This window comes from Drosophila tropicalis, unplaced genomic scaffold (genome assembly GCF_018151085.1).
Source record: "Drosophila tropicalis isolate 14030-0801.00 unplaced genomic scaffold, ASM1815108v1 contig_593, whole genome shotgun sequence".
Classification (NCBI taxonomy): Eukaryota; Metazoa; Arthropoda; class Insecta; order Diptera; family Drosophilidae; genus Drosophila; species Drosophila tropicalis.
In genome coordinates, this window is record NW_027173070.1 from 4,275,077 (window position 1) to 4,299,599 (window position 24,523).

The window sequence follows — 24,523 nt, forward strand, 5'->3', positions numbered from 1 at the left end:
AAACAGAAGATACTTCCCTTCCCTTCCCATCCTTTGGCTTTGTGGCTGGCCGCCCTTTTGAGTCTTGAATGAAATGGGAAATTGCTGTGAGTTGGTCAAACGCTTTCGCGCGCGCCAACAAGTCGCATGCGTTTTTCTCCGGTTCACGGATAAATTTTCTGTCGGCCATCTAAAAAGAGATCACACATAGAGCGAAATTTAAATTGGTGCGAAATTTAAACGTTGAAGTCAATTTCCGGCTTTTTTAGCTAAACCAAGTGCCAAGACAAAAACCAAAACAAAAATCAAATAAAACCAAAAAATTTAAAAAACCTAAACAAAATTTGGTGTCTTTGTGTGTGTGAATGTGTGTGTGTAAACATAAAAATCTTTACAAGTGTTTTTCCTCTGCTAACCAGGCATATCCTGTTTGAGTTAAACACGGAAACACTTTAATGCAGATGTAAGCATAATAAATAATAATTGCAAATTGATGTAAATCGCGATTCATAGATATATATGTATGTACATATATATAAATATATGTATGTATGTATCTACATGCGTCTGTGTTATCGGGAAACAATAAATTGATCAGATTAAGTAAGTAATTGTGTTCTGACAGTTGAGAAGCATTTTGTGAAAATTTACGCTTGCACTGTGCCCTTTCACGTTTTGGAAAATGGTGTAAAATGTATCGTTCATGGCTTTTCCTTTTTGCCTTTACCCTTTTGTGCTTGCTTTTTTGTGTAAATTGCAATAACAAATCGTAAATCGCCTGGCAAAGGGAAAATATCGTTCTAGGAATTTGCATTCAAATCTACAAATCGGAATCTCGTTCGACTCTGGGTTCTCCACAATTTACATATGTGTGTCTGCGTATGTCCGTGTGCATTGCTTCCGCTTTTCACAGTTAGTTTTCCTTTCTTTTTTTTTTGTACTCAATTTACAATCGAATTGTAAAATGTTGTGTTAAATATATTTGTGCCGTTTTTTTCTGATCTTGATAAATTAAAGATATTATTGAACATTTTTTCAATACAAAAATTATTGTGTTCTCCTTTTAAGAAATAAATTCCAATCTTTTTGTACCTTGAAAGAACAATTTGGTTTAGAAAATGTCAAACTTAATTAAATTTTAAAAAATTTAAATTTTTAACAATTTTTTTGAAAAATTTTTCCTAAAACATTTCATAAAATTAAATTCAAAAGTTCTTTATTTCAATGATCTGGAGTTAATATAAAAATCCACTGATTTATTTCCATTTAAACATTTTAACCATAATTTACAGTATTCAAATAATTTATTTAAATTTAATGTTTAAATGTACCTGCCTTTAATTCAAAATTTGCACTGACAGCTTCAATCGCATATCAAGTGCCCAAAATGCAAAATGATTTTGAATGTTGATGGATTTCTCTTGTTTACTTGGCATTTCGAATTATGATTGATTTACATATCCGACTGTAAAACAAGCGTTTTTCAAAACGTATTTTTACAAGTATCCAGAAAATTTATTTTCACAACAATAAAAAAAGCTCATAAATATTTGAGTTAACTAAAAGTGTCAAGAAAAATGAAAAAGGAAAACACAAACCTAAAACTCAACCAGGGACTTTGGCCAGTATCCACCCTTTTCATGCTTTTTAGAAATTTATCTGCCAAAAAAGACACAAGCCAACCAACCGCCCACTAAGAGGAAACCACAAAAACAATAAAAAAAAAAACAACTAAGTAACCCACAAGTCAACCAACTACACGACCCAGAGGTAGAGAGAGAGAAAGAAATCTTCTCAAGTTAATGAAAAAAACGCAACGCAAAACAAACTTAAAAATGCACAGAAAACCAAGAGGGAACGAGGACTAGGAGATGCAAGTGGAGAGGATAAAGTGCAAGTGCAATGGAAGGGCATATGCCATTTATTAGTCTTTGGCAGCAGAGATATAACCTGAATATCCTTGGCTTGCTTATGGCCTGGCTTAAATGTGCCCATAACCCAGAACTATTAACATAAACCATGTTCTGCCTAGTGGGTTGGTTGGTTGCTTGATTCGCTTTATGGCAACTAATTGCCACCCCCTCAAACGCCCACACACACACACAAATACACACATGATAAACTGATGACTGATCATCATAGCAAGACACTGAGGCCTATATCGCACTAGATTCAGTGTGTAAATCTAATTATATAGCAGAGAGGCGTGTGCTCTTCTACAATGTTTAAACGTTTCAAATATGGCGATTTGTTTATAATTTGCCGACGCGACAGCATTAAACAAAAAAATAATGCTCCAGCCAAAATAAACAGCAACAACATGCCAAACACATGAAAATTGCTCACCTGAATTACATACTGTATTTACTTTATGTACTAAAAACTATATACGCTTTCAAAAATTTACAAATTTGCCAAAGATAGAAACAATTATTTGCTCTTTACTTGCAATTTTCACAAAAAATTTCTCAAACTAATCAAAAACTACTAAAGAAAACAGTATCAAGGTCAATGTTCAAGCAATTTCCCGAATTTTATATCAATTTTAATTGAAAATGTTTACAACTTTCTAAGAACTTAAAATATTAATATTGTCAAATTAAAATATTTTGTGTATTTCATAAAAAATATTAGAAATTGATTCTCAAAATGTGTGAAAGATAGTCAGATCACTATAAATAAAAATATATATAATAAAATAAAAATATATTCCATGTCGTATGAGTAATATTCCTTAAAATAAGTACTTTTGGGTACCTAAAACTTTAAGAATGCTTCTAAATGAATAAAATCTTAAGAAGACTTTAAATAAAGCAATTCCCGGTTCACATGTCGTATTAGCAATAGACCCACAAAGCCTTTTATGTCCCTTACATAATGATTTAAATTAAACATATTGGGTCTTCCCAAATAGATCTATAACTATAATATCCCAATCTGATTTCATTAATTTAATGCAAACATTTTTCTAACTAATAATTCGTAAACTTTTTGCTGTAATTTATTCATGCTGAAACTTATGTTCTGACATAGAAAGTTATATTCCTGCAACCATATGTTGAATAGATCTATATATGGGTCAATTTATCACATTGACCATCATGAGGAGCTCTCTGTGCTTAGCTTGGCAGTTGCCAACAGACTAACTAACTAACTAAATAACTAATTTTGTTCTTTGTTAATACATACGAATGGCAGTCATTTAATTTCTATTAGCCATAAATTTTTATAATGCTTACGGGCAGAAGACCGGACGCCCTCTCTCTCTTTCCCGATATCTGCGGATTTGTGTGTGTGTGGGTGTGTATGAGCTGATGAAGAAGAAATTGAAACTGAGAATCGAAGTGAAACTTAAAGTAAATATAAAACTTGACAAACTAAATTGAAATATAACAAAAAAACTTTTTGTGTTGTGTGTATGTGTGTGGCATTTAGTTAAGATGTTCCTGGCCCATTCCTTTTAGCCAAACCAAACACGTAGGCTGCAAAGTGTTTTGTTTGTTTGTCACTCCAAGTGTTGGCCGTATCATCTCTTGTCCATTCTTTTGGCTTTTCTCTTCTTTTCTTTCTATTCGGTTTCTTTTCACTTCATTTTCATTCTGCTTCACTTGAGCATAGAGAACGAAAGCCAATCACCACAAAATACCAAAGTAATGATGCCTGAACTTTTCAAGTGGCTTTGCTGCTCTTCATACCTACTTGGGCCACACTTTGACAAAGTCTTTGGTATGTGCATTGTTTTCACAAATGAATATGCACAATGAAAAAAAATTTGGTTTCTGTCCATGACAATGAGACACTTGGTCAGCTGGCTTTACTCGAAGGGAAATTCACAAATCCATCATCCAGATTTAATCAGTATTATCAACTAAATCAATATTTATGTTGTAGTCATTATTTGAGTATGCTTCAGATTAAATCTTTATATAATTTATCTTTGGCTGGAACTAGTAATGGGTTTAGGCAAACTGCCCAAAAGATAGCCCAGTGAAGTGTTAAACGTTTCTGTTTTAGATTTAGCTTGGTGACTCTAAAATACTCTACTGCACCTATTTCTCCTTAAGGATATTTACTAAGAAGCCATCAAACTAACAAACTTACATCTAATATTTAAACAAATATGCAAAATTTCATCTATGCAGAATAAAAAAGTTTCATATGTCTTGACAGACAACAGACAAATTTCATTTTAATGGATCATTGAAATCAGTTGCTGTAATGGCTAAGGGATTGGAGGCATTTTGATTGATTCCGTGTCCCTTAAGGGGGGAAACCAATGTAACTAAACAAAACTTCTTTAAAGATTTTCTCTTTATAAGCAGCAGATCTATCGAATAAGGACTTGGAATGGTATACAATTTTATTCATTCTAATTTTGGCTCCTGCAGCCTATAGAGTATGCGAAATTCGTTAACACATCTAGAAATATTACATTCCTTTGTAAGACAATCTCATTAATTAAACAAACTGAAAGAGAAATGGATAATTTTAATACTTTCGCCTTGAGCTTATATTCTCTTTCCCATTCCAATTTGACTTTCCGTCTCGCTATGGCTCCATGGCCAAGAGAATTTTGATAGACATGCACGTTTGGAATTAATGAAAATGTCGACGACTTTGCTTATAATATGAAAAGTGTGCCATGGCTTAGTTCCCGAAATACATAGACAGACAAAGTGGGAGAGAGGAAGGAAACTCTAACAATTAGATGAAATTAATTTATCCTTCTCTAAAGTGGATCAAAAAGTGAGTGGGTGAGGAACTTGCGATTGAACTAATCAATTTAATATTAAATTTAATTTACTTTCTTTCGGTTTATTTAACTAAATACTTCAAGTACTTTAATTCCTGTAATATGGTAATTTAATTTAAAGTAAATTAAATCATTTTGCCTGGTGTTAAATCTGTTCGACATTTATTTTATTGGGCCAAAAAGTTAGATAGCAACCTTAAGGGAAACATGAAAATTGCATAAGCAAAATTGAATTGTTCCCATTTTTTATGAACGACAGCTCATGGGCATAATTTTTTTGTGTTTCTGTTTTGGGCTAAGGCAAGACGCTTCTGGTATATGACTCTCCCTCCACACGGCTCGGGGCACCACCATCTCATGTTAGCTGTCATGTAATTTAATATGAGGCAAGCTACACATTCACATCAACACCCAACCAATTAACTGTGGGCCAAACTGTAGGCCAAAGCCAAAAGCCAAGCCAGGAGGTAGAAGCTGTTGCCTGGAGGAGAGTGGGAGGAGACAAATTACAAAATGAAAATGATATATGTGCACTGATGTGCTGATGTATCCATGTTTAGGTGGGGTCAGGAGTCAGAGAATCTCAGGGAGAGAGAGTGATACAGACAGGGGTGGAGAATGAGACCGAGAGTATGAGGCAAAGTGTTCACTGTCACTCAGCAAGCGGCCAAGCATCTAACAAATTTATTTAGTCGGCCAACCAAATACAAACTGTTGCTGTTGTTGTCCTGACTCGGGATTCTAATGAGCAAGTGGAGCGGGGGCGGGGGGAAGGTGGCCATCACAGTCATCAAAGAAAGAATGTCAACAAAACTACTAAAGAGAAATTTTCTCAGCTTTGAGGCAAGTCTTGAATTATGCAAATTGGCAAACAAACAAAAATTTAACACATAGAAAAATTAGGAAAATATGCAGAAAAAACCAAGAAAAAACCCAACGAAAGTAAAACACAAAATGAAATTCATATTAATGAGCAGTGAAAAAAGTCTGCAAAGAGAAAAATAAATTGTGTCAGCTTGTGAAAAATGGAACGCAAATCGTTTTGAAAGACACTTAGCTGTAGGCCATGCAAATCTCTCAACTTTAACTAATGCCAAAAGATGGCCCACTCCCACAATTAGGTTTCTATTATTAAGGACAATATTTCATTTTCTTTTGTGGTTTTAAAAAATATGTCTCTTTAGCGCTTGGCAAATGGATATTGAAATAGGGTGATTCAAAATCGGAAGAAAACAATTTACGAAAAGTAGAAAAAACTCTAAACTATTTTCATTATAAATACAAATTAAAAGTAACAGATAACTTTGGAATAAGTTTAGAGACAAAGGGAACAAAATATATATATTTTTAATATTTTCAAACTTAAAAGTACTTAAACTTCATGGGAATATGCGTTAGCTTTGGGTTCCCAAAATACCAAAGGACAATACAAATATTGTTTTGGCTATTGTCTCTTTTGTATTTTAAATACATATAAGTCTTTAGAAGGATATTATGTGAGATTTCGAGAGTTCATTTTACGACATAGGATAGAGAAAGTCGGGCTAAGATCCTAAGATAGGTATCATACTATAAAACTCTTTGAAACTTTTAAATTCTTTTAGAGAGAGAATCCATTTATGTTCACTTAAAGGACTCCAAATGTTTCCAAAATTCAACTGTTTGGCCTCTTCCTAATGGGCAAAATATTTTTATTTGGATAATCCTCGCCCAATTAGATTCCTGAGAAAAATAAGCCAGATATATTTTCAAATCTCATGACTCTTAATGAAAAACAGTAAAAACACAGAAGTAAATTTCGAGCAATTCACTTTGAATGCCTTAACAAAGGGAATTCAGTATGTTCAGTGTTCCGTTTCGTGTTGTGTTTGTGTTTTTGAGTATTTTAAATTGTCAGACAAACAGCAGAGCAAGCAAATAAAAGAAAAACCATTACTCAAGTGCATAAATCAAGCGTCAGGAACTTCATTTACATACTCAAAGGACTTAAGTTAACAAAAAAAAAAAAAAAAAAAAGAAGAAAAAAACAAAGCCAGGCGAAAAATGGCCACTTTTAGCGCGCACAATTAGTCCTTGCAAATGGCAGGACCGAAAAAGTTTACGGCAATAAAACAACAAATGGTCCAAAATTTCAATGGCCACCAAAGAAGAGGAAACCAGGAGGAGAGTGAAACTGGCATATGAGACCCACATATGTATAGCAGAGCCGGAAAGGAAAAGGCTTCAGACACACATGTTTGAAATTGAAATTCGCTCAAGTTTAATTTAATGCAAATTGAGTTTAATAATATTTATTAAGACAATATTTGTAGGTGTGCATATACATATATGTATTATGGAAATTTTGTGTCTATCTGTGGGTCTGTTTCTGTATATACACCTGCTAAAACTCTCTCATTCTGTTTGTGGTTTCTTCTACTTATTCATTTAATTTGCAGCTGTTGCGTGGCTTGGCGCACAAAACTTACTTATAGTGAGTGCAAAAACTTTACTCTCGGTTAAAGCAATATAAAACAAAACTCAAACACTAATGCACTGTAATTGCAGGCAACGAGCAGAATGAAATTGTTATGCACACCCCAAAACATGGTTATTAAAGGACATTAGCAGCATGTAAAAGTAATTTAAACTTACTTGCTCTTTTCACTATCTCTATTATACTCTACTTCTTCTCATTCTCTCTCGCTCTCTCGCTCTCCTCCCTCTCTATCTGTCTTTTTCCCTTTCTCAAAGTTTTTTGCCGCATTGATGAAATCACAAAATGGGGCAGGGAAATGAAGGTGGGAGCGCCCGGAACCATTCAGTACCATACAATTTTTTTTTAGCTTTCAGCTTTGTGGCCGCCATTGTATTAAATTGCTAACGCAAAAGAGAAAAATGTGGAGTCGACTTTAGAAGTATCTGCAATCCAAAGTTTAGCAGCCTAAATGATGATTTAATGGTAATACGAAAGATACAGTCAGTCCAGTTAATTATTTACTAAGAAAAACAGTTAATGCCTTTTCGATTTCAATAATTTATAATTGCAGAGAGTTCAGCAGAGTTAGTTAGAGACTTGTATATTTAATCACTACAATTGCTTTTAGTTTATATACCCATTTTAAATTTTAGGGTATAAAGAATTTCCACTAAAATGTTATCGGAATCCGTTTCCGTTGCGGCAAAATGAGTATTTTACAGCATACTTTTAGGCAAAATCAAAGCGAAAATCCAATACATAGCAATAAAAATGTTAACAAAATATATATAGGTTGAATAATGTATATATTCGTTATAGAGATAATAGCAGCATCAAATTGTTCAATTTTTCCCCTTCCTCCCTCCATTGTCGCCCCTGCCAGGCTAGTGCTTTTATAGCTTTAAGAAGAGGCAACAAAAAGTGTACGAACAGTTTGACAAATCGAACCAGGATATACTTATATACCATACATACATACTTATATACCTATACATAAATAAAGCTTCTCAAAGTCTTCGAAGTTTGTATACCCTTGCTTGTGGGGACTCTTTAAATTAAAATAAAATTTTTCAAATTCTAGGTAGGTCTTAGAGAGCTGATTGAATCGATATGATATGAAGTTGAACATCCATTCCTAACTATATGTACATTCCATGCAGACATTGACTTGGTAGTCAAAAACGACTCATCACAGAACTAAAAACAGATTCATAATAAAGCAGACTTACCCTAAGTCAGTGTATAAAAATATTAAATATAACTATCACATTGTATTCGAATTGCGAATGGGCTTACGGAGCTCTGAAGCTGCTTTAAATTTACATATTTTATGGCTGCCTCTTAGCGAGTTGGTTTATGGATTGGAACATACGAGTTTTTAAGTATTTTGGATTTCGTTGGCATCTCCTCTGGCATTTAAATGAAATATAAGATGCTTAAAACGAGGACTTTAAATATGCCGCAGACAAAAGTAATTGCTTTTTGCTGAAAGATAAAAATATGCGAGGTGCAGAGGCAACAACTTTTGCCCGCTAACCTTTAACCTTTAACGACAATTTCGCTGTGTTTCCTGTTGTGTTTCCATAGGTCTCGAGAAGTTTCTTTGGAAATGAATAACTTTTGATGAAGTCATACATGTCAATTTCTGAAATATTTGTATGTTTGCATTCAGTAACTTATAGGTAAATCGTATTTTTTCCCTCAGTTCATTATTTGTTGAAATAAGAACAAAGAGCAGAGATTCGCGGCGTATTCAATTTCAGTCAACAGTCAACGAAAAACAAATGGCCAATCACAAATCTTTTGTTTCGAAATAAACGAAAAAACAATGTAAAAGTCGTCCCCAAAAGATGTGTACAGGGGCAGGGCCTGAGACTGCGCGACTTCGTCTGGTCGATTCTGCGAATCGCGTTATTTATTAGATGAAAATGTTTTCGCGTATGTCGTCAGCAGATCCTTCCAAACACAACTCGTAACATTTGCCGCTAACTTAAATGCATTTAACATTTATTATGTAGACGGACTAAGCCACCCCAAAACGGCTGACAGATAAGATTTCAGTTCATTTCATTTCTGTTCGGTAACGTTCGGTTTTTGGTTTTGATTTTCTATTTGGAGTTTGGAACGTGTTGGGCGAGTGTTTGCTTTTAGATAAAAAATTTGCCTGCGGATGTTTTCCAATTGCCTCCCTCCACCCCCCCACATGCTTTTTCCGCTCCTCCTCCAAAAAAATCACACATGTGGACAGACTTTAAGTGGCGTTTGTGCTTGCTACTGAACTGCTGATAAATTGCATTGATTTATCAAATAACAAATGCGAATTATCAGTCAAAAGGATCGACTAGAATGTACTTAGCAATTCACAATTGGCTCGAGTTCATCCACAAATGAAAAGAATTTATAAAAGCGATGAGTGTCAGATATATTTGATTGTTATTGTTATAGTTGCTATTATTTATGACATTTTTATTCTAAATAAGTACGTTTTATAATTACCATTACTTAGGTACGGTAACTAACTATTTTACACATAAAGAGTTTACTTACAAAGTAAAATATTAAAATATACCAACCAATAAGCTAGCTAAAATTAATAGCAAAAGCTTTAATTAACTTGATTACTCAGATTAAACTCTATATTTCAGTACATTGTTCTATTTTTATGGGAATTGCAAAATATTCCGTTATATAATATAGAAAAACAACCCATCCAAAGAATCTTAAACTTGAAACTCTTTAAAAACATAAATATCAACACTTTTTTTGGCAAAGTTTAAAGATCTTTTCCAACGATTATGTATTTGTCCAAGGTTGTTGTGTTTCAAAAATACTTTAGAATTTCCTAAGACGTAATATTGTAAAGAATTTAAATCTATAACAAACAAAACAAAAACACAGGACAAATATGGCTAGATAAGACTATGGCTAGATTCACAACAACAACCCGACATAATTTTCTATTTTGGCCACAACTAAGAACAGATTGAAAAAAAAGACCTTTCAATGATTGGAAAGAGGGTAGCAAATCTATATATATTCATTGAACATACATTTGTTCGATCGAAGAGTCCATAAATATTTGACATCCAGATGGCTGGTAAGATAAGCGACTAAATGTCCCCATCTCCACGAGCATTTGTCGTCTCCTACTTTGTTGGCCATCATAAATCAGAGCAAAGCAGTTTTATTTTGTATTTCAGTTTTTGTTTTATTTTGTCAAATTGCTGTAAGCCAGTTATTGATACAGGCTAACAGGTTTATTTGTCAACTTTAATGGTTGCGAGGGAACCAAATGAAGGGCAAAGGGCCAAAAATAGACATGAATATTAACGTATTTATTGTTTTGTGGAAATTTATATCTTGGCATTATAAATTGATGTTTTTTTTTTGTGGTTTAGGTAATCGTGTTGGCATTATGTAGTTGAAAAGTTTTCAATTAGCTAATTGAGTACACAGAAACAAACGGACGCCAAGCCAAGGTCCATGTCCCTTACTCCGTTCTCTTGGCCATGTCCTCGTCATTGTGTTAACAAATTAATTACGAGCAACGGCAAACAATGCCACAATGTTGACATTTTCCCTACTAACCTAATACGAGTGGAATGCAAAACGCAGAACAACAACATCAGCAACACCAAAAACAAAATGCCTCAATCGAAATGGCATGAAATTCACCAAAAATATTTAATTAAGCTCACTTTTGTTGTAATGCCAAAATCAAAGGCGTTGCCTAAGTGAGATGCGAATAAGCTTTTGTTATTCAAACTTATTTCAAATTCAATTTGCATTTTCAAACCAAAACATTTTGCAATTAGCATGAAACCCTTTTACATTTCAATTGGACACAAAATTGCGTAAAGTGAACAACAACAGGAACAATATAATCTAGTTAAATTGGAATTTCCAAAAGTTTTTCTAAAATTTAGAAAATTTGCATATAAAATGCGAAATGGAATTGTATCAGAATAAGGGATCAATATATGCAAATTTCTAATGTTTCATTGTTTAGATACTACAAGATGTTCTTCAGGGAATTGGCAATGGCCACAAGTTTACTTTTTTGTTTGTGGAGATTTTCAAAATTCAACCCTTTTCAAAGAAAATTATAAACAAAAAAAAAGGTTACGAAATTTAATTGATTTTTATCGATATATAAGAGATATAGAAACAAAAATTTTGAATTGAGGAATGGGAAAAAATAGAATGTGTCATTGCAATCTAGCGCTCTTCTAGAACACTGAGATTTCCCCTTAATTTCATATAATTATACACTTAGGATTTTTAAATCTATTTCTCGTTCTGTTCTACTTAAACCCGCCCCCCAAACCACTAAAGGTCATATGTTGCTCATACGTCATGTTGTACACAATCATTTTCATTGCATGCGGCCATTAATAAGGACACTCTGTAATGGCCCTATTATTTATGTCTTCATACCAATTAGCCTCACGACAATTGACTGCCAGTCATAAATTCATTAAAAATCAATTTTCAGCATTAAGAAATACAAAAATATTTAATAACAACTATATATTCTCTTCAAACTTTATCTGTTTTATCCGATGACTCCTGTCAAGTTGATTAAGAAAACTTTTGCAACTTCCAAGAATTCAGCATCAAGTCAAGCTAATTAACTGTGCAGTTTATATCTATATAGTTAAGTTATAAATTCCAAGACATTGATGATGAAACAAACAGAATGTGCAACCTGGGGCAACAAGTTAAGGTAACTTTTAAGTTCTTTTGTTTAAAACTTTTCCACAGGAAAAGCTTCACCATGCAATTCATATAATAAGTTATCAAGAGTTGAACTTAAGTAATTTGATTATATATAGACTTCTATGTACGGGAATCAATTATATATTAAGAACTTCAGTTCTTTTGCATCTTTATACAATCAATATAAATATGGTTAGTCCACTTCTGTTTGATTCTTGTGGTTTTTATTCATCTATTTAGAAAAACTACATAAAACAACTTGACCAGACATTACTTAGAATATGTTATATGCTAATGGGATGCATATAAATTGAACTTAAAAACGAACAAAGTTTTTTGCTAATTAAGAAATTGTACAGAGAGGTTGTTGAGAATGCAATTGGGTCCAGACTCTGACCTAGATTGACTCTATGTCGCATATATTTTGCATTTGTTGCACAGAAAATGTTGTACTTTTGTTTTTATATTCACCCAGCTAAGTATATGAAAAGTAAACAGAAGCTAAGGCATTGCGTAGTTAACCATTTGTTTTTATGGCCCCTAACCGTGAATGCAGTTTGCATTTGCAGTTGGTTTGGTTTGCCAATGCCATTCGGCTTATGCACTCAGCGAAAGAAAACAATAAATAGTTGAGAAGTATAGGGAAGGGGGAGGGAAACCATAATGTTATGATGTTTACCTGGGTGTGAATCCATTCATATTTTTATTACAAAGAAGTGTCAGCGAAAAGTAAGAAACACATGAATGAAAAAGGACACGAACCGCAACGCACGGATTTCAATTATACTCAGTTTTTCTCTTACTCGTTCTTGCTAGATATTCTGGTCCTGGCTATTGAAGTTCGTTCGGATGTCAGTAATATTTTATGACATACTATATAGGGACAGTGTGTGTGTGTGTGTGTGTGTGTGTGTGTGTGTGTGTGTGTGTACATGTGCTTAATGGCTGGAAATGTAATGACAGGATATGCATTCCCTTGAAGTGCTAGTCAAGCTACAGAGCATCAAGTTGATAAGCAAATGCCATGCTATAAGTAACCGACTATATGCTAATGTCATAAATCTGTAACTTAAAGCTAATCTCATGCCCCCCACTAGCTTTTTCCTTTCAATTTTCACACTGTTTGCTTTAATTAAAAAGAATCTTCAATGCAAATGCTGCTGGCCTTCGCCATTTCACAATGCCAAAACCCAGTTCATTTCTCTCAGGCAAATATCGGTGGAAAAAAAGGGAAAAGGGAAATGAGTTTGTTAACTGGAACTAGAAATTTACTTGGGGCTAAGACGATATGCATACGAGTTGCTGCATTTGAACTTAAATATGAAAGGAAGCAAAAGGACATAGAAACGAGAAGCGAAAGAAAACAAAAGCAACTACACAAGAGGAAAATGCAGCACTCTGATTCCCTTTGGCAAACAGTTTACAAAGCATATTAAAGCCTTTGGTTGAAGTGGGAATGTTTACTAAGCAGCTTAAAGTTCACGAACATATCACATCGGATTGAGAAACAACATGTTTTTGTCATCTAACTACAGCAATTGAATCAAGCACGTATTAAGGTATAAAAGAGAGAGAGAGAGAGAGTTATTTTGCCGCTTGAGGCAAGCTGTGAAATTGACGGCCTTTTGGGAACTTCTTTTTCGGTTTCTAAACAAATAAATGAAAAGTGTTCTAAAATGACCATTCTACTCCCTTGCCAGTAGAATTTAGCGACACCCATCCCCAATGTAGCCCCTAAAGCGACCTAGCTCGTTGATCTGATAGCAACGAACAATTTTATGTAGATGCAAAGGAAGGGGCACTCGTTTTTTGCTTCTGAAACAAGACTAAGATTCAAAGATTATCTAGAATGTAGAGCTGTAAACAAAATACAAATACTAAATTGAGCAATGCTAAACATTTGTAGCATGGCCATAACATACCCGCCTTAAGGCAATCCGACCCTGATTGATATTTTATTATTCGCTTGAAGTAAACAAGTATCCTAAAAAGTTCCTTGAATTGAGAGATTGTGTTTAATGAGACAAATCATTGACAGATGTTCAACATATCAAAAAAAGGATGCAAATCAAATAAACATGGAGCTAGAAACATTTCTAAATGGAACTTATGCCATTTCATGGGACAGAAGTTCTTTCGCTAAGTAAATAATCTAATTGTACTTTCTGCGGGCCTGCATTCAATTTAAAGAAAAACACCAACAGAAAACTAAACAAAAACAAGAGTAACATCAAAAGAGAAGAAAATGCCAGAGCCCGAGTTATAAATTTATATAATTTACTAACACAAATTCTTAAGAAAGGCGCCAACTTGGAATCCCGCCTCAGGCCGTAAAATACCTAGCAATAATTCCACTCTCAACTATGCCAACGATGGATTTCAACATAAAAGACTTTGCTTTTATTAGCAAATTCTAATTTTATGAATTACAATTTAATTACCTGTCACAAGCAGAAGTTTTAAAATGAGAGGCCGAAACTAGACAGGACATTTTTTGCGAATAAGTCACTTTTTGCCAACTATAAAGAACTTTGTGGAATGACCGCGAGCAACAAAGTACAAATTTAATTTTATTGCTAATAGACAACTTTTATAATTTAAAATAATTTAAACACATTTGAGACAAACTAATGTGATTTCGGAATGACATGACCATGCATAGTCATTTTCTCTTTGACTTAGTTACTCTCATTATGCAAACCGCATTTGGTTTAGTACAAGCCCTAAGCAAATTGTATACAAATGAATATTTGGATAAAGTTTAATGAAATTTCTCACATTGAACTACTGAGGAACTTTAAAAGCATCTTTCTTTTGTGTAAAATTTTTTAGGTTTTTTAAGGACTAAATGTAATTTTAAGTCTTGTTTAACCACTGTGAAGTTTATAAACACAAAAAATATTAAAGTTCTAAAATAATAAATATATATTTAAACATTAAATTATGTGGAATGTTAGTAGCGATGTCAATATGTTTACTAATAATAGGCACATCTATAGAAACGTTTATTTATTTATTAATGTAAATGAATAAAATTAAATTCCATGATTAAATATAAATATAAATATTTATGTAATCTTGATACACATCTTTTTGTGCACTGTGCATTGATTGTTTGTTTCAGACCGAAAAGTGAATAAATCAAAAGCTCTTGGCAAATTCATTTAAATGAATGAATTGTCTTAATTGTTTGTATAAAATGTGGAAAATTCTCTTTTTTTTTTACCCCATTCAGTTTAAAGCTTTGTTTGTTTTATAGGCAAATGTGTGTGTGTGTTGATTTTACTTCTCTAAGACCTAAATTGTTTAATTGATGTACAAATTAAATGGAAAAATGCATTTACAATATTTATTTCGTAAAATAGTACAAATCTGTTCAATAGAAACCCATTCACATTGAAGTTAAAAACAAATTTTCACAGATGATTTAATCGAACTATATAAATATATCTTGCTTTTGTTCTATTTGCAGCAAAACAAATTTGATATATTTGTTTGATAAAGCCGGAAAACCCAATTGGCAATGCAGCAAAAGAAAACACCAAAAGGAATCAACAATATTCAACGAGCCGTGAGGAAATTAAATGAATCATTTATGCTTAAACAAGTTTCAATTATTGGCTCAGCAATCGCAAAGTGAAGAAGAAGTCAAAAAGAGAAACAAAAACATATAAGAAATGGACTCAGCGCTATCTCTCACAACTCCAGGCCGTCGTCTGCCACTCCCACAACCACAACCAGAGTCATCCAATATGACTCAAGCACTTTTGGATCTGGCCATGGCAACTGCCTCGCCACTCCTCGAGGAATATAATAATTCGATAAATGGCTCAACTGCAACAACTTATGTCCCATATGGAAGACGTCCAGAGACTTATATTGTGCCCATACTTTTTGCCCTGATCTTTGTGGTCGGCGTACTGGGCAATGGCACGCTCATAGTGGTCTTTCTCAGTGTGCGACAGATGCGAAATGTGCCCAACACGTGAGTTTCAAAGAAAAGTTATGACCAAAAAAAAAAAAAAAAAAAGAATTTGTTTCAAAAGTTGTAAGAACAAGTGCTAGTGGGGTATATTAGGCAATTGAGTTTTAATGTCTAAGAAAAAAAAAGATTTATAAAACTACTTTCTGATATTAATGAGTAAACCTTGTTTTATCAGAACATAGATCAAGTTTAATATATGATAATTATGAAGTTTTCTGTAAAGTATCTTTTTATGTTTTCAATTTCATGATCTTTTCAGTTTCTTCGATGACATTGTTAGAATCCTTCATCCTTGTAGTTATATATTCTGAAGTTTTTGTAAAAATTATGTGTATATAGATATGTCAAAACTAAGGGTATTTTAAAGTCGATCACATTCCTCAACTTTAAAAAGCTTTTCACATTATGAAAAATGTCTTTTTGATTTATGACAAACTTAAATTGAATTTAATTATGAACGCTGCTACGTTCTTTTAGGGCGAAAGTGTGTGTGGCAAATTATGCATGCAAAAGTGGCAAATGTCAGTGGTGAAAAGTTCCTTACAACGCCTACGCCACGCCCACGTTGGCACGCCTCTACACGTTGGCACGCCTTTACACATTGCTGCTGCTAATTAAGTGGTTGCCCAAGCTGATGATGATACAGTTGATGATGATTGTGATGCGGAAAATGTCGAAGTTGGTTTTGGCTAGAAATTACTTAAAATTTAGCCAGGCTGCTCGTCTTTTTGGCTTATACATACCACAGCTGACTAATTAGCCATGTTTGGCCACATGTGTGTGTGTGTGTGTGTGCGTGCGCGTGTATTGTAACATTTTTGTGTTGTTTTGCATAAATTGAGTGCCATAAATCAAGTTATTGTTACACAGGCCTTGCGATTAATTTGATTTTAGGAGATGTTGGGGCCCTACGCTGCTTGTTGGCAAAAATATGTTGCCTACTTTTAGGCAACCTCTTCGAGGTATTGACTAAATATTGAAGGTACAGTTCCTTGCTTAAAATATGCAAAGTTGAGCCATAAATAAAATCTCATAATTATTTAAGAATTCTTGGTAAAGAAAAAACCTTTATAGCTAATTAGTGTTCGTTAGTGGCTACATCATTAGCCAGATGCCTGAATCTCGTTAATTGTGAATTGGACTTCACTTTCTGTGGTCGTTGGGTACAGCCAATTAAAACGTTAAACTCTCTACTACCAGGTCACACCTGGCTGACTATAACAAAAAAAAAAAAAAGATATTTATTAATTGATGTTCTTGTTTACTCAACGCACATCTCTTACACACACTTGACCTTCGGTAGTGGCCCTAGCCCTTCAATGTGTGGCCCCATGTTAACTGGGGTTCAACCTAGAAGTTTAATAGTTTTACAGCTTCTGTTAAAGGTCTAAACAAATTGCTTTTTAAAGAAGAAGCTTATACTAAATATCCGTTTCAGTAAATCAAAAAAAAGCAAATTATTTGCAAATTTGCAGCATTGCAACTCGTAGTAGGCAAAAGAACAATCTAAATCAGATGTCAAATCTGTCAACTGGAAAGTTATAGACCAAACCATTGCACATTGGGCCCAATAACGGAATTTTTGGCAAAAAGTAAACGAATATGGCATATAAACAAACATTGCGTATACGTAATTATAGAGTTGCCTTTAGTTGTAACTTTAAGATAATGGTGAGGTCAAAGCCGTATCAAGAGCGATACTAGATATTAGAGTTATTAGTAGTAAACATTTGAATTCTTCTTTAGTTTAACATACGAACCCTTTGATAAAGTTTACCTCATCAAGACAAAACAGCTTTGACACTTGATACTTACGAATTTACTTTTTTTTTTTGCAAGTTTTGTATTGATCAACTTTTTTCCACTTTATGCTAAGAAATTGGAGATAGGTTCCAATGTGCATTGATTGGCATTTCACAAAGTTCAACAGAATCAAATTGCAAACCTAGCATTGCTTCCAGGTGGCTTTAGCACAAGTGCTCAGACATAAATAAGTACACTTTTAATTGCATTCAAAAGCCAAAAGTTCTCCGTTTTATGGATTTGATAAAAACACCAAAAATCATAAGCAATAATGCCAACACTGGCCAAGGATAGGACTTCTGTGTTTAGTTACACCCACTCAAACACACACACTGAGTCACAGCACTTGTCCCACGTGCAATGCATTAAACTTGCACATTTCAGCCAAAGCCAACTGAAATGTCAACTGATCAAATTACGCTGAAATTGCATTTCATAGCCAGGCAACGGACCACAGTCAACTTGACTCAGTTTCAGCTCGACTGGAATATAAGTAGGTGGGGATTCCAGGACTAAAAATAGACCATACCCCGGCAGACCACCAGACTCTCTGGACTAAAACAGAAAACACTAGAAAAACCCAAAGCAAGAATCCTTATCAGGTTGTGCCGAGAGTGCCACAAAAATGTAATTTGGTGTTTCGTTTCTGCTGCCACATGCAGCTTATTTATGGTATAACACACACGCTCATCGTCTCTGGGTGTGAAAGAGATAGGGTTACACAGAGCAAGGGAGATGGAGACATTAAATTACTATACATTGCATAAGATCACAAAGCTTCTGTCACTGTGTAAGCAATTTATCTGCAGTCACTATGGCGTCCTCTTTTTTCTTCTTATTCAAATTTTAAAGTCAAAAATGTTTTCAAGCAAAAATTCTCAAGCATATAAATCAATTTTATCGGTCAATGGGCAAATGGCAAAAATTTTACTTAAAAATTGGCCAACATATCAGGCATAAATCATTTGTTTTATCACACTTCAAGGCGCGCACGTGCTACAGAAAATATCCTTGGACCCTTAGAGATATGCAAGCTGCTGGTTTATCTCCCATGTAAAAAAAAAAGGTCACATAAATCTATTAGACTTTTGCCTTTCTTTACGCTTGCACGAAGGGATATATTTTAACAGAAATCTATCGAGCCTTGGCTTTTGTTAATATTCTCTCTTGATCTCTCTCTCAATGTCTCGCAGTTATATACTTTCCTTGGCCCTGGCTGATCTTTTGGTTATATTGACAACAGTTCCATTGGTCTCCACGGTTTATGCCGTGGAATATTGGCCATGGGGCGGCCCGCTCTGCAGTGTTACCGAATTCATGAAGGATGTGTCAATTGGCGTATCAGTCTTTACCTTGACTGCCCTATCGGGTGATCGATATTTTGCTATAGTCGATCCATTGCGTAAATTTCATGCTCATGGTAAGTGACCAAATTACTAATTTTGATATGGAAAAATTTGAAAATTATAACCTAAATAGGAGGTGGTCGTCGAGCGACTAGTATGACTTTGGCCATAGCTGTATCTATATGGCTTTTAGCTGTACTCTGCGGTATACCAGATCTTATTGGCAGTAATCTTAAGGTGAGTTTCCTCGTTCAAATATAACATTTGTGTGATAATTTTGGTTCTTTTTACAGCCCGTTGGCATTAGTCTTGAGAAATCGATTGTAATCTGTTATCCATATCCTGATGATTGGGGTGCAAATTATGCCAAAACTATGGTTCTATTGAAATTCTTAGTATATTATGCCATACCTTTGGTTATCATAGCTGCTTTCTATGTATTAATTGCTCTGCATTTGATGTACTCGGCCAGTGTTCCCGGTGAGATGCAAGGAGCTGTCAGACAGGTAAGATAAAATTAGAAAGAAAGCTCTAAATGTGCCATACTCAAACCTAATTTATATTAGTCATTGAATATATATGTACATTTTCTATTAAATTTCTTGATATTTTGTTGAATTTAAACCAACTTTACCTATAGAAATGTCTCTCTCTCTCAAGGACAAATGTTGTATAAGCTTGTTAAAGTTGAAGTTAGAATTTACGTTTTCCTAAATCAATCCCTCTACTGACTGAAGCTTGTGGTCACCTCAGATGAAAGACTATTAAAGAAGTGTCCCCTAAGCCAACAAACTTTCGGCAAAAACTGTATAGACCTGCATACATTCTAGCATTGTCGATTAACATAGATGATTGATTAAGACGTCATGTCTGGATTGGCAGCCATTTCTTATAATTTATTGTCGAAAGCAGGTCTTTAAAATGTATTTTAGATACTTTTTTTGGCAATCTTAATGAATCATTCACAGTTTTCAGTGTTTTTCTTTTAACCAAAAAGTCTCAATCAATTAACAATTCACATTAAATAACCAACAACCCAAAAAAACAAAACACTCACACATGCAGGCCGGAGATAAAATTAAATTAAATAAAACTCAAAATGCTTGTTGCCTAAACTGAGTCTACTAAAATATTTATATTGCCTTAACCAGTGAACATGCTTTGAGTATTTTACAGGAAATTTAAAATTCAATTGGCAGCGTCAGAATAAATTTTGCCGAATGCCAAAACAAAATAAAAATAAATATATTCAACCTCAATTTAGCAAGTTTTTTTTTGCCTGGTTTGTTGCAACTTTTGTTTTGTGTTTCAGGTTCGAGCTCGTCGTAAAGTTGCTGTAACAGTATTGGCATTTGTTGTCATCTTTGGTATTTGCTTTCTGCCATATCACGTCTTCTTTCTCTGGTTCTACTACTGGTAAGTACAAGGGGCAAATGACAAAAAAATGGGGAAAGAAAAGAAATGGCGGAAAGGAGAGAGAGTGCGATTGCGTCTAAAAAAAAGGAAGTGAAGTGTGTGTGTGTGTGTGCCAGGATTTATGTGTGCTGACGATATTCATGAATGGGAAAGTCAATTTGTCAATGCAGATAAGAAAGGAACTCGTGCACACACACACACTGTCACAGCGACAGTCAGGCACCCTATTGACCCGCACAGCCTCTCTTTTCCTGCCTGGAGAAAGGAGCTGGCTTGAGTAATGTTGTCACCATTTGTTTGACATATACTCCCAGCTCTGGACAATAATCAATTTCTCTCGTTTATATCTCCATTATGATGGTTTTTGCCACATCTCGACATACTCTCGCACACAGGCCAACTGCACAAGAAGATTATAATGCATTCTGGCATGTCCTGCGCATCGTTGGATTTTGCATGTCCTTTGCCAACAGCTGTGCCAATCCGGTTGCCCTCTACTTTGTGAGCGGGGCCTTTCGCAAGCATTTCAATAGGTATTTGTTCATTCACATCAATCCTACTCCTCCACCACCACCAGCAGCATAACAGCATGACTAATGATATTCGATTAGAATCGATAACAAACAAATAACTGTAAATCTGTAAGCGTAAGCAAACTGCAATTTGTATCTCCCTAAAAACATAGCCTAAAACCAAAGCAATACGATACCAAAAACCAACTAACCAACCAACCAATCAACTAACAATAACAAGAAACAAAGAAAAAAACATTACCACTTGGCAAAAACTTTTTCTTTCTGATTGCCCACAAGAGTATGCTATAGATAACAAACTATATACTATACATACATACATACATACAAACAAATTTATGTGCATACATATGTAGTTCTATATATATGTATGAGCGCACTTATCAGCTGGAATTGTTGTGTCTAGGCAGGGTTGAATTTGATTTATTGTTAACCAAAATCTCTCTTAGCAAAAAATATTGTTTATTACTATTAAATTTATGTTTTTCACATAAATTTTTCTTTCTTCTTATATTCATATTATTCCTTCTATAGTTGCAAGAGTATACATATAGTGCTTCCATGAAGTTCTCATTGTTAAGCACATAAATATTGTAAAATATTCTCTCTACATTCAGCAGATCCTAGTACTTATTAACAACTAGGATGTCCGTTTGCATATCCTTCGTTCAGGCTTAAGGCTTTAAAATACGAGGGTAGTCACAGTAAATCCTGGCAGCAACATTTGCGCACTCAATGATATCAAGGATAGTCATTTTCTATTTGTCGACTATAAAAGAAACCCTCGAACCCAAAACAAGGAAATTCAAGTTACGAAATAAAGCTTTAAACGTAGGAAAAACTAAAAGCTTGATTACTGAATTGAATTTGGGTATTAGGCACCATCTGTCAGTATTTATTTTCAAAATTGCAATCAACAATGAAAGACATACACGCACACCCACACACAGTCGCACGAACACACAGAACCATAAACATTCACAACCACAGTTACACACACAAAACATGAAAATCGAAATGTTGTTTTTTTTTTGTCCTGAAATATTGCATGTTGCTTTTTGATTTCTGTTACATCCTGAGCCCTTTTCTCTTTTCGCAATTGGTCAATTTGCAGATATCTCTTTTGCCGAGGCGTGAACGGTCGCCGCAAGAAGCGCAGCCAACACAATGACACTTCATTGACCAGCACCGCCTCGAAACGCTATCAATCGCGTCATTCCTGCTATCAGAGCACTGTACGCAGGTGAGTCGCATCGATCGATATACATACATTTGTAGATCCTTTTACGAAAATTGACCAAATTATTGATTTCATTCGCACTCGTTTAGTTGTCGCCTGCAAGAGACAACTATAACGTCGCTGCCCCCCCTCACGAACGGCGGACAAACTGCTCCTATTTCAGTGTCCGCCCTGCCCGAGTCTATGCCAGCGAGTTATGAATTCGCCCCGCTAAGTGAGATTGGTCAGTATAGACGAAACCACGCATCAAGGCAACTGACCCAACCACAGCAGCATCAGCAGGAATCCCCATTAAATTAAAATACCGAAAAAAAGCGTAGGCAGACCGCCCTCAACGGAGATTACAGGAAGTGAAGTAGCCACATAATTTTTAATCCAATTAACATATTTGCAAATTTCCAAGAATCATAGTATTCGGCGTGTGGGTGGACATTTTCGGGGGACCACACGCAAGGAAATCTAACTAATACGTGAGGCGCCTGAAAAGTAAATGTCTTGGCAAAAAAATAATTTTTGTGGAATTTTTTCATTAAGCTTCAAGCGTTCTACTTATTTTTTTTTAGTAAATTGAAAAATGTTTTAGCTCGAAAATTAGTCAACTGACCTAAAAGCGAAGGAAGGTAGAGGCCAGAATGAAAAACCAAACAAATATTTATGCACAAGACAAAATGAATTGGTCTTATTTGATAATGGGATAGCTAAAATATATTTTTGATTCAAATCAAGGGTTGTCTTAAGAGCACTTATTATTACAGGACACCGAAACGATTGTACTGAGCCGAAGACGAACAACAGGAAAAAGGTATCGCCAATGGAAGTAACTTCCAACAAGTAGTAAGAAAGATGAAAACGGAAATCAATTTAATGAAAAATGGTATTAAAGTAAGTGATCAGAGTAGGACTCAGGGGAGTGGTTCAGCGAGTCGGGTCTTTGTTATTTGTTTGAAAAAAATGGATTTAATAAGCTTTGCCCATATTTAAGCGCCTTAATTAATTGTAATTCTCAACTAGTTTTCATCAGAACTTGGTGAATCTTGAAAAACCTGTTGAGCCGAACTGCTTTTCTTTTTATGCAAGGCTTGAAGCAAAAAGTCCCACCTTGAAACTGAATAAATCTTAAAGAAAGACAACAAAATGTAAGAAAAGTTCCACTTGGCCAGGACATATACTTTTCAGACGTTTATTTATGTACTTATACCTATACAAATAGCTAGAAAGTTGTTAAAATCCTTAGTTTTGTACATAAACGTAAGCATACTGAATATGCATACTATGTAGTCTGTATACTATATGCACTAGTCATAGGGTTTATAAATTGTGCACATAGAATTTTATGCGTTTTTCATGTCTGTCGTCTAGTCATAATATTAAGCAAACGCCCCGACCACCCAGCCTCCCCCTCCCCCAGTGTCTGTTCCATACTAAAGTATTGCAGCCGTTCTACGGCTTTAAGCTAACATACAAGCACTATCTACTTATATAAACATAAGAGGCATATAGTTGAATACACATACAGATCTATGTACATATAAATATATGATTTCATGTTGTGTCCATGTAAGCATAAAATAAAAACTTCTGTAAATATATTTTTATGTGCAACAATTTTCAACAATATAAAAAATAACAAAATAGATGAATGAAATAAATGTAATTACAGTGAAATTTTGCTTAACAGACAAATTTATTAGGGTGGCAATTATTATTATTTAGAGTCCTTTATTATAAAAAAAGCGATAGAGGGAGGTATTGACGATTCCCGTGGAAAGAAAAGCAAAAAAATATCAATTCAAGTTCAATGTTATTAGTCGAAAAATCTTTTAAACTATAGTCTACTTAAGAGAAGCTTCACTGTGGCCTTAAATTCAAAAGTTTATTCACCACAAACGACAATATAAAAAGAATGACTATTCAGTAGAAAAGTGGAATGAGAAAAGAGTTGGCGAGAACAAGTAAAATTTATGTGAAATTAAATGACTAGGTGGGTTTGCCTTTTTGTCTGCCTTTGACTGCGGACAAGTTTTGTGTGGGGCAAATCAGGACATCAGACCGGTCATGACCTACAAAGGAGTAGGCCACACTTCTGTATGGCTTTGGGGCGTGGCATTGAGTGCCGATAAACAGGCCAAAAGATTAATTGGTTTGCCTTTGGGCAACCCTTTCCATCGTATAAAAGGAATCTTATTGACACATCGACAAGTCAAAGCAAATTTCCAGCGTTATATATGTACGAGACTTTTGGGTTTAGTTGGGTTGAAATGGTCTGAAATTTATATTATTGACGTTTAGAG

General features: G+C 34.5%; 1 protein-coding gene across 1 annotated transcript; it reads left to right on the plus strand.

Annotated features, from left to right (window-relative positions):
- Positions 1-403: 403 nt before the first annotated feature.
- On the plus strand, positions 404-23,718 carry CCHa1-R (CCHamide-1 receptor). The gene is made up of 9 exons (XM_068290448.1): positions 404-442; positions 15,382-15,894; positions 18,891-19,117; positions 19,177-19,280; positions 19,337-19,549; positions 20,356-20,459; positions 20,855-20,992; positions 22,107-22,235; positions 22,322-23,718. Exons 2-9 carry the CDS (start codon positions 15,587-15,589, stop codon positions 22,530-22,532), a joined length of 1,434 nt encoding a protein of 477 aa, XP_068146549.1. The 5' UTR covers positions 404-442; positions 15,382-15,586; the 3' UTR covers positions 22,533-23,718.
- Positions 23,719-24,523: the final 805 nt, after the last annotated feature.

What these genes read in the sequence shown, in the direction of transcription:
- CCHa1-R (XM_068290448.1), top strand. Translation starts at nt 15,587, where the DNA reads ATGGACTCAGCGCTATCTCTCACAACTCCAGGCCGTCGTCTGCCACTC. An exon ending in TTATTGGCAGTAATCTTAAG is followed by an intron (nt 19,281 to 19,336) that starts GTGAGTTTCCTC and finishes TTCTTTTTACAG; the next exon opens with CCCGTTGGCATTAGTCTTGA. An exon ending in TTTCTCTGGTTCTACTACTG is followed by an intron (nt 20,460 to 20,854) that starts GTAAGTACAAGG and finishes TCTCGCACACAG; the next exon opens with GCCAACTGCACAAGAAGATT.